General features: G+C 34.9%; 1 protein-coding gene across 10 annotated transcripts in view; it reads left to right on the plus strand.

Annotated features, from left to right (window-relative positions):
- LOC136678074 (ankyrin-1-like) overlaps nucleotides 1-12,196 on the plus strand; it is a 153,520-nt gene extending 141,324 nt beyond the window's left edge. For 6 of the 10 annotated variants that reach the window (XR_010796459.1, XR_010796461.1, XR_010796460.1 and 3 more), the window contains 3 exons: nucleotides 4,031-4,110; nucleotides 5,845-5,899; nucleotides 7,381-12,196. Coding sequence is in view for 4 of the 10 variants with exons in the window: in XM_066655899.1 (XP_066511996.1) it covers nucleotides 1,232-1,387 (156 nt within the window). In the remaining 6 variants the exon portion in view is untranslated. Of the gene's footprint in view, nucleotides 1-1,231; nucleotides 1,388-4,030; nucleotides 4,111-5,844; nucleotides 5,900-7,380 lie in introns of those variants that run through there. The other 4 variants (XM_066655896.1, XM_066655897.1, XM_066655898.1 and 1 more) reach the window with 4 other exon arrangements.
- Nucleotides 12,197-13,640: the final 1,444 nt, after the last annotated feature.

Below are 13,640 nucleotides of genomic sequence, written 5' to 3' on the forward strand. Positions count from 1 at the left end.
TTGATGGTTTCACAGTAATGTGAATGTGCATCAAATGTCACCATACACTACGTGGGTCAGTTACACATCTTTTGTTTAATGGGACTTGCAATGCTTCTGTGTTGCTGGTCCTTTTCTCATGTCTTTAATGCTCTGATGTGTTTGCCTCTTTCTCTTTGCACCAAAGTTTACATGCCAATATTGCAAAGATCAAAGATTGCAAAAACATCTATAATGCTATGCTGGAAGCAATATGGCCATTTTGCAATTTGACATCATTTGTATTTTCTTCTTCCACCAGTGGAGAAACCTCAGAGCCTTAAAGGGCCACATAGAAGTCCTAAAAAATAGAACTATACGTTCCAGAACGTTAGAAGTGGCAATGTTTTGTGCTTGTGTAATGCTCTCACGAATTTAGTGTTAATTCTGTGGCTCTTTCTTGTGGGCCATAACAGATATCTGCCATGGATTTAGCAAAGCAGTGCCACCGGTGGAGGGGAGCCCACTTAGAACATGTAAAATAAAAAGTGTTAATGATTCATAGTTTACAGATATTTTTTTAGTATTATATGTACAAATTTTCTGAAATCTTATAGATTTATTTGTGTTATTATTTTGATTATGTACTATACATTCAAATATGATATTTGGAATTATGTGCAAAATCTCATCTTTTATATGAGACAGTGAAACTCTATGTGATTCATTCTTTTTTTCAAAATCTAATGTACATATCTGGATTAGCATTATTTTGTGAACTTCTGAGATCTTCACTTGAAGAAAACATTTTGTCCAACCTTTTAAAAATATAGAACTTGGTAAAAAGTTGTAAATCCCATTGAGGGTCTAGCAGAAATCAGTGTTATCAGATCTGTGTTTACTTTCCTTATTTTTTATATAAATATAAAAATATATATTTGTCGTATAAACTGATATCATAGATCTTGCCACAGACTCATTCGGGACAAGGCAAGATAGAGACTGAGAGCATGATGAAGGAAACAATTGAAACTTTAGAAGCTTTGTTAGAGTCTTCATATCCACTTGCCCTTCATTCCACCAAGTCTCATATCAGTCCACCCTTATGCTCTCATTCCTCTATCCACACTCTTTGACTTCTTTTACACTCACACCTGAGTTTCTCAAGTTTCTTTAACATCTTGTTTCTCTTATTTTAATCCATTCATTTGCTCCCTCTGTCTCCACTCTGTCCCACTGGCCTTGTCCTCATCTGTCGGTCGGATGACCGTAGATTGTGCGGAAGGTGGTTCGGAGGGGAAAGGATGAGGAAGGGGGTCAGGAGCTCATTATAGAGGGTCTGCCACAGGAACTGGAAGAGCTGGATGGTGACGCTGAGCAGTTCATGAGCTATGCCGTCCTGGGGCGAGAAAGCATGGTGGGTTTCTGAACACCATCCAGTCTGGATTACGCTTGACTGTAGAACTTGCTGTGAGTGCAGTTTCTATTGTGTCAGGAGATACCAGATGGATTACATGCATTATCTCGATGTGTTAGAAACGCATTGCTTTTTAGAAGTTGCTTAATGCTAATGACTAATTTACTGGATATAATGACAGAACAGATGATGAACAGATCTCCACAGAGAAAGGAAAAGCCATCTTAATTTTGAGTAGAGTTTAATAGTACATGAATATAGTCCTTTTAAATCCATTCATTATGAAATAGTAACACTGACATTTTCAAATAAATAGCGTGTCATATATGTATATGTGTTGAAATGTAGTGCACAGAATGCAGACTTATTTTAAAGTAAATGAGTTTTAGTCCTTTCTCTCAATGAACCACCTTCAAGTCACCTTATATGTATGGAATGTCAAGTCACAGGGCAGATGATAGGCAGTTATTCCTGGTGAGAATGTATAGTGTACACTATTTTTAAAGGAATATTTACGTATTATTATAAGAAAAAAATCTGTTACAAACTCATGACAATAGTGACAATCATTCACTAATTTGACCTTAGGTTATATGTGCCTTATTTGAACTAGCATTAATATATATTCATAATATTTAAAACATTAACATATATGTTTCAGTGTTTTGTAATAAAACAGAATATCCTGATTACATTTCGATTTCAGGAAACCTTTTGTCTTACCTGAAGAGTTTTGAAGCTAATTTGTTAACTTCACCTCAAAGCATGTAAAAATGATCAACACTGTATTCATCTTCTTCTATTATGTGCATGAAAGTGTACAAATGTTCTAAAATATATAACAGTAACTGAGTCTAATAGAAGCTACAAAAAACACCAGTCATAAATAGGAAAGATTAATTAAAGATTAATGTAAAAGTCTCTAAGTCTGACATTTAAAACAAGATTTATATAGATTATGTTGGGATTTGGAAAGCGTGGATCTCCTCAGCCTCTCCTAGTGCATCTTGGTTATTTTTCCCAGCATGCACTTGGCTTCACTTTTTCATTGCCTCATTTTCATTCTGTTCCCAAAGGAGGAACCAATCAAAGCCAGTGTTCTTGACAAGTATAAAGAACAAAAGCTCTTTGCTCAGCATTTGTTCACCATTGTAACAATACCTTGTATCTCTGAAGTGGTAACTCTGGCAATGGTTTACATTTTTGTTTTATATAAAGTTATTAGAAACAGGACCCATTTTAATTTCAATATATAAGAAAATCTAAGAAAATATGTAAAAATAATTAATAGATAATTGAAAGTAAAAGGTTTGGACATGAGAGCAATGAGATTTATTGTTTCTGTTCACAGCACCTAGCAATACAGAGCATGTAATAAAGCTGTATTAATTAAATATAATTAAATAAATAGATATGATGGCTGTGTGATTAGTTTGGATTATCAGAATAAGGCTAAAACATATCAAACTTAACATGTCCATTCAGAAAAGAGGAAATGATAACATACAGCATTCACAACTCTTGTGTTTCTGTCTCTGTGTTTTCAAGGACTAGCCTGTTCCATTTGACACTCTGAGTTATGGTCCACTTTATATATTTTTGTGCCTAATAACTGGGTATTTACACATTAACAAAACATGTAACAACAATGTATCTACAGGTCATTTACTACCACATACTAACTCAGAGCAGCTGTATTATATTCAGTTTATAATTATGTAAATACATGTGTACTTTAATAGTTATAACAACATATTTTTCTTTATGTAATTACACGTAATTGATTGAGGGTCATTACCTTCATAGGAACTTCTCCAAACAGACCTCTCCAATTGCAATTACTTTAACCTATTGATAGTAATTAAATTTTTTTGTTTTTATTTTTTGTTATAAATGCACCAGTTTGAAATATTGCACATTGTATTTACATTGTTACAACTATTCAAATATAATTAAATAATTAAACCTGACATTAATACATGTGCTTTATAACAGATGTACTACTACAATAACACTGAATGCTTTCCCATTAAAAGTGTACAAATTTCTTTGTTGTTACATATGAAGTTATTGCCTAACAACCCAGTTATTACTGTCAGAAACATACAGTGGGACCGATATCTTTGTGGTTATGAGTCTGTTCTGGTTCCTCTTCACGGGTGTTCATTTTGATCTTGTTAACCCTTTTGGTTGATACTTCTATGCTTTTCTTTTGTGATGTCTCCCTGTATGCTCTCTGATCCATTAAAACTCTGCTCTAAACTGTGTATGTTGGGTGTCCTTCTGTGTGCAATATATATGTATTTATTTAGACATTTCTGATGCTTCTCCCTTCTGTGCTTCTCTATTTTTTTTCTTACTTTCCTTGCACATTTTATCCATCCTTGACCCATGTAACTCTGGACTGTTACTCTTCTTTTTAATCATTTCTCATCTTTCCCTCTCTCACTTGCCTATACCTCTCTTCCCTGTTGTATCATTGTCACCTTCACTTTTGTTTGCCTGACATCTTTTTCTCCTTCTCTGTCTTTACACCTCTATTCTTCCTTCACCTCCTCTCTATTCTGCATTTATCCCTCATTTTCCTGATCACCCCCTGCTCTCTGGACTGCCCCATCTGCTGCTCTGCCTCCTCCTTGCTCCTCGCTGCTGTAGTCGGAGGTTGTGGATGTGACGAAGGGTGGGGCTCAGATAGTGAAATGTGCCACTCTGCGGAGAGTAAAGCAGTGAGCAAGGTACAGGCTAAAGGCCTGCTGTGTGCTCATTTAATCCTGCTAACCACAGGGATTAAATAGCTTTTTTGAATGTAGCTACAGTTGTATTTGAATGTTTGGGGTGCCTTTGGTGTAATGATATATTTTATATGTGAAATCTATTCCTCGTGCTCTATATTCTAGAAAACTACTTATTGCTCCTTTTGCATTTGGTTAAATGAAATGTCACTTTGGTCTTGGCCAATGGTAATGCCACAGTAAACAGTGCACTGCAATATGCACATGACTGTATACACCAATCAGCCATAACATTAAAGCCACTTCATTGCTTCTACACTCATTTTTCATTTTAACAGCTTCACCGACCATATAAGTAACTCTTTTTAGTTCTACAATTACCGACACTAGTCCATCTGTTTTTCCTGTTCTTTAACAGTCAGGACCCCATCAAGGGGATCACACACAGGAGTGCTGCTGGAGGTTTTAAACTCTGTGCCCGCTCATCTGTTGCTCTACTCCTTCATCAGTGTCCACAGGACACTACTGGTTGGATATTTTTTGGTTGATGGAAGATTCTCAGTTCCAGTGTTCCCACTGACACTGAGGCCAGCAGCACTACTCTGTCTGATCCTCTCGTGCCAGACCAACACACACTAACACATCACCACCATGTAAGTGTCACTGCAGCGCCGAGAATGATCCACCACCTAAGTAATATCTGCTCTGGGTTGGTCCTGTGGGGGTCCTGACCACTCGAGGTGAAAGGAGACAAACAAAGTATGCATAGTAACAGATGGATTGCAGTCTATATTTGAACTACAGAATTCACTTTATTGTCAGTTGAGCTGATAAAATGGACAATCAGTGGAGAAATGTGGAAATGGTTGTACAGTTTTGGCTGATTTGGGTTTGAATTTGAGATAATTGATTAATGAAAATAAACAGCCAGTCTCAGCACACAACCTGACAAAAAATATATATCATTATTTTGCAAATATTATATGGTCGGATTGAAAGATTATTAGGAATGTTGGAATTTTAGGGTGTTTTTGTATTTTTCTTTCCAGTTCTGCCTTATACTTTCTAACGTATAAAATTATATATGTATACAATATTAAAAGTTTTAATGGGTCACGTTTTGAATAGCAATGTTAGCAACAGCAAAGGCAAAGGAATTCTGAAAAGCCTGTTAGCAAATGGTCATAGCTCTCAGTGCTGTTTAGTTATGAAAACAAACTTGATGTGTTACCATTGCTGTCCAATTTAGTTTACTCTATGATTTGGGATAAAGTGCTTGTGACTTCTATATAGAATTTATTTTCTTTCTCCTATAAAATTACTATACTTAAGATACATGTTTTTTCTTTAGACAGCGATGATATGCACAAAAAAAACCCACAAACAAATATTAGCAGTCTAAAAATTGGATTAGTCTAATTGTTTGGATGGTTTGGGGGTTAAAGCTGCACTAAGTAAGATTTGTTTGTTAAAACCCAAAGAATTCACATCGCAGAGAGATGAACTGTGAGGTCAGATTTGGCAGGAGTAAAGTTGGTGAGGGTGTGGATAAAATCCTAGCACAGCTGTTTTGGCCTAAGTGACCTGAGGGATTAGAGTATAAGACTTCTGTAATTCCAAAATGAAGGAAATGCGAATTGTGGCAGTGTGAAAGCATAATGTGGTTCAGGCCTATTATAAAATGATGCATTAACATGAGGCTATATATCTTCTTTTTTTTTTTTTTTTTTTTTGCAGTGTTAGCTGGTTGTTAGCTAGCCCCACCAAAATGGACTCTACGTTCACACAGAAGGTAGTGGCCCAAATCCAATCTGTTTCTTCATATGTGACACAGATGTTTTGTTTGTGTGGCTATGTCAGCACAACAGCACAAATGGCATTGAATCTGACTTTTTAAAATCATATTTGGGCCACTTTTATATGTGGTACTGAGCTCCAATACATATCCAGAAACAAAAAAAAATTGTGAAACTTCTTAATCCAGGTTCCTCATTTATGACAAAAAAATCCATTTATGAGAAAATAAAACTTGTGGAACATAGTGTTTTTATAAAAACAAACTAGCATATTGGTTATTTTTTAGTAGTTTTATATTACAGTTTTATATTGTTGGTATGAAGCTGTATATATGTGGATTATGGAAATATTAATCTCATTATGTCACCATTGAGTTTGCGAGAGACCTGGGAATCTTATGCTTAGGGTGAAAGAAACACCCGTATTAATATTCTTTACACTCTTTAATTAACACACTGTTTTCAACACAGAGCTCATTTGGAATAAAGAAATGGGAGAGCTTGTGGCACAGTGCAGCAGTAAAACACCAGTCCAGTGCCATTCTTTCATTTCAAAAACAAAAGTTTATGAAACAGAAGAATTTTTTCTTCTGGTCAACGCCTGAAGCATCGTGCTTTTGTGAATGCAAGTCAGTTTAGGAGTATTGTTTGTTCAAACCAATGTCAGATACAGGTCACATTGTATAGGCAGTATGGACAGCAGACTGAAAAAGTCAGATTTGACGTGCTATGTGAACGTAGCTTTTTTGTCTCCAATCTTCCACCTCCGAAAGGAAGCTTATTTTGAAAATACATTTTTTTTTCTTTTGGCACAAACTTAACTGCATAATTTTAAAGATACATCCATCATAGAGTTCTAATTGATGTCTCTTTGTACACTCCATGAATGTGACCATGCTTGTAGTCATAAATCTGCTTAGAGAAATGAAAAGCAGCACAACCCATGTTTAAAAAAATGTAACTTTTTAAACTTTTCATGTAAGTTCATAATACCACCAGAGAGAAATACCTGCCACTTGCAAAACTTACTTAGGGCAGCTTTAGGAGTATATTAATATTATTCTCATTAAAGATACTAACACATTTCTTGTGACTCATTTTTTCTTTTATGGTAAAGTCAGTTTTGCTGAAAATCTACTGGTTGTCACAAAAAGACCCAACAAATATAAAAATCAAAAATAAGATACCACTGTGCCACCACTAAACAGAAAATGCCATTGAAGGAAAAATCGGAATTACAAACAGGCTGCAATAATGTGCAAATCTCTTTTAACCTGTATTCCACTCAAAACAATACAAAACAATCCCTACTTTCAATTTTTATTTGTGTTACACCCACTGTCTAAACATTTTTAATTGAGAGCAGTGATTTAATCTTATTGTCATTGAGGTTCTGGTCATTTGATCAAGTGACATAAATATGATTTTAAGTTAATGCAACATCTGACATTCATGTTGTTTCTCCTTTCCCCTCTAGGACTTGTCCCCCACTCCCAAACCTTCTCTCATAGACACATGATGGGCAGCAAGTGCCGAAGGATAAAGGAAAGCAGAGAGTTTGAAAGCAGGCAGTGGACACCAGTACCAATAGATGGCTTTTATGACTTCTTTTTAAAAACACAACTTAAAACAAGAACTAGGCTAGAAGCATGATTTCATATAAAACAAAAACTGAACCTAGGAAAAGGGAAAAAAAAGCATCCAAAAAGTGCTTCCTGTAATCTTCTGTATCAGCATGCGAGAGTGCTGCCGCATGGCCTGCCTTTACCTACACCACAGACAGCGAAGGATTTTGGGCACTCCTGATGGTGGGAGTTCGTGGAAAGGAGACAAGAGTTAGCCACTGTGGGTCAGTGAGTTTGGGGGCAACAACAAGATCAGGATGTCAGTCCCCTGAAGGTTGTATTTCACAATGGACAAGGTTAAAAAGGGATATGCAAAAGTCTAGCACAGACACACACACACACACACACACACACACACAGCAACTCTGAAACAACGTTCCTCCCTTCAGCTCCAGCTCTAAACAAATTTGAGTCTTCCAATAAAAATGTGTTGTAGATCCTTCTAATCTAGAACTTCTGAATATTATCACACTTGGAAAGATTGTTCCTTCTAGCACTTGGTACTGTACATACTGCAAAATATGCACTCAATTACTACATGAATGTTCGTTGTGTCTGTTGGGTGTGGTATATGTTATAACCAAAAAGAAAAAAAATGTATAATAACAAAAATGCGATGAGGATGCTGCTGATGTCCTGATACCTTCTCTACACATCCTCCAGTTTAGTTCCAAAGCAGTCTTATATTAATGTCAGTATCCAAATGAATTGCTTGAGTCAGTTTTGGGAATGGTGTCCTGCCTTGTGTGTTTTAAATGTCCATGTAATCCAGATGATGTTTCTTTCCTCTTATTTTATTTTATTTACTTTATTTTATTTTATTTGTTTTTTGTTATATTTCCCATCGCTGTCTCTCCACCCAGGAAAAGCAGCTGAGGAATTTGGCCGTAATAGATATTTATTTTTTAGGATGGCGTGCTGCTTACTATAACTGTCTTCTAATTGCCTTTCTTGGAGATCTGTAAGGGATATATATATATGAGATTTATGAAGGAATTATTTATTGAAAGTGGCATAGCGTGAGTGAAGGAATGTCAGCTGCTAGTCATGATTGAGCACACACACAAACACACATATGTACACACACACACAAATACACACTCCTGTTCAAAGCATATGTAGCAACCGAGTCTTCCATTTTAAAAGATATCCGTAGCTCAGGTTTAGTTTTCCTACATAAGATGCTGTGTCCTATTAGGGGAAGGCAATATGAATAGACACGGCCATGGGCCGGGAGAATGTCATTAGGTCTTTTTTTGTCCTATATTTTTATATTTAACATAGGCAATACACTGACATTACATGAGTTAATAAGCCAGGAGGAAGAAGGAGTATTATTAGAGGGGTTCAGGATACTTAGAAATAACCTTGGATCACTCACAAGATTCTTCATCAATACACTAATGCACTCACCTCATCAGTTTGCAGGTGTATATTTCTAAGTTCAAGTTACAAAGGTGGCTACAAAAGTACCCATGTGCATGGAGAGACATTATTACAAGGTAATTGACTGATAATTACAGCAAGCTATTATTTATCCAGGTGTAACTGAGCAATTAAGGACTGGAAATGTACAGAAAGATGGACATTATTTGTAAATGATGATTGGAAAAAACAAGATCTACTATCAGAACATCTGCATTAGTATGAAATATTTCAGTGTCAGTTTTTTCATGAACCAGTTGTGTACTTTATTGAATCGTCATGCCTTTACTCCATAACTAGTTCCTGTTCTGAGATGGCAAACCATTCATTAGCTTAATCAATTTGAAATAACCACTTAACCATTTGAAATAGCATTAGTGATCCATTAAATGCAACATAGTTATTCTCCCTGGGCATTCTTCTACACTTGAATATATCAGTATTTTGACTGTACTTTCCTCTTGCTGCATTGCTATAATGTCAACAAAGTTAAAGGCATTGTGTGACAGAACTACAATCTTTAGAGTAGAGTAGCATAGCGGTGAATTTGTATAATGTTAACAAAATATTGCCAGTCCTCTCAGTGTCATTTATATTTCTTCTCTGAGCTCAGCAAAGACACTAATCCACTCAACACTGTGACTAGACTGTAGCACTGTCCCAGCAATTGCATGCTGAATCCCCCTCCTCCAGCACACACACAATTACTTACACATATCTGTGCAATCACAGCTCCTAATGTAGCTTTCAAGCCTGATATGTTACGGCCTATTGTATAAAGCAGCCAGTAGACCAAAACCTATTCTTTTGCAAACCTGCAGACCTCAGATCCATCCTCATAATGAAATAGGCCAAGATCTATATGCAATGTGTCATCGTAGGAGTTTAACTACATTTGTACATCCATTTCGTTGAAGACCACTTATGTATCCTTCTGAAGGTGACAGTGAGGCCTAGGTAATGTCATGGATTTTCAGGAACCCCACTGATTCTTAAATATATCATTTCTTAACCGCATCTTAAATATTTAAGTTCTGAGCTATACCATATTTAGAGCTGCACTATATAATACATCAGAATCATCATCACAATGTGCAATGTTCCCATTCAAGGACATGCGCATGGTTCTCTTCTTCAGGCATCTGTCTCATATAACATCATTTTCACCAGTGTAAGGGTTTGGCGCTCAAGAGTGATGCCCAGGCTCTGTGTGAACAGCCAACCACAAACATGTTTAATCAGTGACTTCAGGCTAAATTGACTGATCTGATTTATTTGAATACATTAGTGACAATGGTGAGTCAGCGAGTGTAACAAACTACCTCATTGCCCCCTTCCAAAATCACCCCGAGAAGAGTGACCTAGTGCTTACCTGCTTTTGTGGTTGGTGCATTGAAATCAATTGTGTAGCATTAAAGTTCAAGAAAAGTTTTCAGAGTGAAGTAAGTTACTTGGCTTAATTTTCATTTTTATTAAGATGCACTCACCCCCACCCATTTTAGAATTATTAATTATGTCAGATGAGTCTGTTCAATTTATGGTGAAACTTCCGGCTTGTTTTATATATATTGCAATAAATGCAAAAACATTTGCAGTATCAGGATTTTGCTATATTTTCCAGCCCTAATTATAAGAAAATTATTTGACGTAAAATTAAATATTGTGTAGTATTTATACTCAATATTTCAGCCATGCTTACTAGAGTTACATTCACTATTTAAGATGTGATTAAGAAATAGATGGGCCAAACTTCAGAAATGTGCAGCTCAAAAATGATTTTGATTCCATTTTGGAAATATTGCAAAGTGTCATGAATTTAATACAAAGTTCTTGCTTGATTTTTGATGGCAGATGAGCTGGCATGGCGTAACCTAGAAGACTATAGGTAAAACACTGAAAATTTGTATTACAAATTGTATTATTTAGTATTACATAATCCTGTGCAACTCATAGACCAATAGTCATTAATGCCATTTCTTGATTGCTCCATATTGAATTCATGATGTGAAATATGTCAAAAAAGAAGTTAAACACTCATTGCTTATAACTACATCATAAACATGAATTTAACATAACACTCTAGTGCCAGACATTTTGTAGGGAGTTGTAGGGAAGATATATGATGTAAGAATCATATCAGTTTGGGTGGCTCAGATTAGAGCCATCCACTGAGACTTATGCAAATAAAAGAAGCATTGTTTGGTACTTGGAAATGTAGCATTAACCACAATTAGTCATGATGTCAGAACATATTACCTTTTCATTGCCTATAGCAACGTACCTTATGCCTTAGTTTTATTTAATAAAATTGGACTCCTTTTGAGCATATTTAGCATATTTCTAGTTAAATAAGAGCCTGCCCATTAGGGTACAGCATATAAACCTTGATAGCACACAAGTGTTAAACTGCTATGCATATCAAACCAAACTAATTAGTAAAAGTAAAAAAGCCCCGAAGCAAACGTGAATTAAATAATGTACTGTGCTTAGGTGAATGGAATATTGCATTTAAAGGGTACAAATTCAACAAATCAAAAGGGCAAATCATAAAATATCTCATAATCACCAAAGCTGCCTGGTAAAACGTTCCACAAAAGATAAAATTATATCTGCTCTCAATAATAAAAAAGCAACTTTTACCAGTCTTCTTACTAGCTATGCCAAATGTTGTTGACGAATAAGTAAATAGATGCATACCTAATATGAATACTACACAACAATGCCAAATTTGGAAAAAAAAGACAATAGTTAACTCTTTTTTCAAATATATGTACTGAATATATTGCAACATTTTAATGTGTAGCTTCATAATTACTGTATTCAATGTTTCTGTCATGTTTATCAAAACCTTCAGTACTCTAAATGGAAATTGTTGTTTACTATAACAAAGATCTCCCCCTTTTTCCTCAACGTATTCAGTACTATTACCTACAGAGAATGTAACGTTCATTAAAAATCCTCAAGAACAACAGAACTCACATAATAGAAAAATAAGCATATTTGTCACTTTTTTTTTTGTAATGGCAACAAACATGGCCATAAACCAGCATTATACAAATATGTTACTTTTGAAGATGTCATTCTGAAAGAAAACGGGCTTTAATGGATATATTATGCATTGGTATTGTATTTTAGTTCTCCCTGTATCTGCTGCTGTGTCTCATATTTACAGGGTCAGATGCTATTAAAACGTACAATTGGCTTTATATTACAATTATAGGTAACCTGATGTAAAGTCTTTTATGCTCATGAATTCTTCTTTTTTCTTTATTTAATTTTTTATTTTTAATAATTATAGTAATTATAATAATTCTTTATTTATTATTATTATTGTTATTATTATTATATTTTTTCTGTAAACAGAAAGTGATACGTTGCTGATGAATTGTGGGATATTATTTAGGGATAATGGCTTCAGCGTCAAGCCTTGAAAATTTTTTGAGAGATGTGGCAATGTAAATTTTTCAGTATGACCTAGTTCAAGTCCTACATCACTTCTCCCTTCCACTGATATATGAAAAGTATAGAATTAATTTCTTCAAATGTCTTAATTGATCACTAAATGGAGCCTGACCACAAAATGTGAAACGCACGTGGGTTGTGAATTAACGACACAGTGAGTTGATGTCAATGATTACATGCAAAAATGTAAACTGTTGCAAAAACTAGAGAACACTTATACTCCTAACTTCTAGAGAATGGATTGAAATCAGTAATGCAATAGCATATTATTCATAAAAAGGAATGCAGACTACGCACATGCACAGAAAAAATAATGTTTTTAATATATACAGAGAAATATATATAAAAATATTTATCCATATATATATATATATATATATATATATATATATATATATATATATATACTTCGAATGCTTTGCAATTGCTAATGGGGATTTATTACCTACTACCGGGGATTAGAGTTCTGTTATGGATGTACCTATAGCATCTTAGCAACTGAAACTTCTGGGGTATGCCTGCGACCTGGGAAATAAAGAGGCCTTGAGGGTCTTTCAGTTTCTTTTATTTTATTTTTTAATGGGAAAAAACAATGAAAAGATACCTATACACAGGTCTTCGAATCACACATGGTCAGACCTGAGTCATATGTATAGACGACTTACCCTGTACACCAGCTGAAAAATATGAACATTTACAGGATTAATAAAGAAATGAATACACACATGCCTTTGTCTTGTTAATTTTGCCTCAATGAGTCCATTTTATCGCTCAGTCCAAAGTTGAAACAAAATTTTTTTGCATGATTAAAATGTCTTATGCCTTATTTATTTATTTACTCATCTGTATTTGTTTGTTTTCAAATACCTTCTACTACATATTTATATATTTAACCTTTTAAAAGTACCTTTAATTTATTTCTGAAAAAATTCCATATCATTGGCATGCCACATTCTTATATATATATTGCCAAATATATTTCCTCATCTGCCTTTGCATGCATATGAACTTGAGTGACAGCCCATTGTTAATAATTGTTAATTAATTAATCCTTAGGGTTTAATATGATGTTGGCCTACTCTTTGCATCTATAACAACTTTACCTATTCTAAGAAGGCTTCCCATAAGATTTAGTAGTGTGTTTATGGGAATTTTGACCATTCTTCCAAAAGCACAATTGTGAGGTCAGACACTGATGTTGGACGAGAAGACCTGGCTCACAATC

Source organism: Hoplias malabaricus, chromosome Y (assembly GCF_029633855.1).
Source record: "Hoplias malabaricus isolate fHopMal1 chromosome Y, fHopMal1.hap1, whole genome shotgun sequence".
Classification (NCBI taxonomy): domain Eukaryota; kingdom Metazoa; phylum Chordata; class Actinopteri; order Characiformes; family Erythrinidae; genus Hoplias; species Hoplias malabaricus.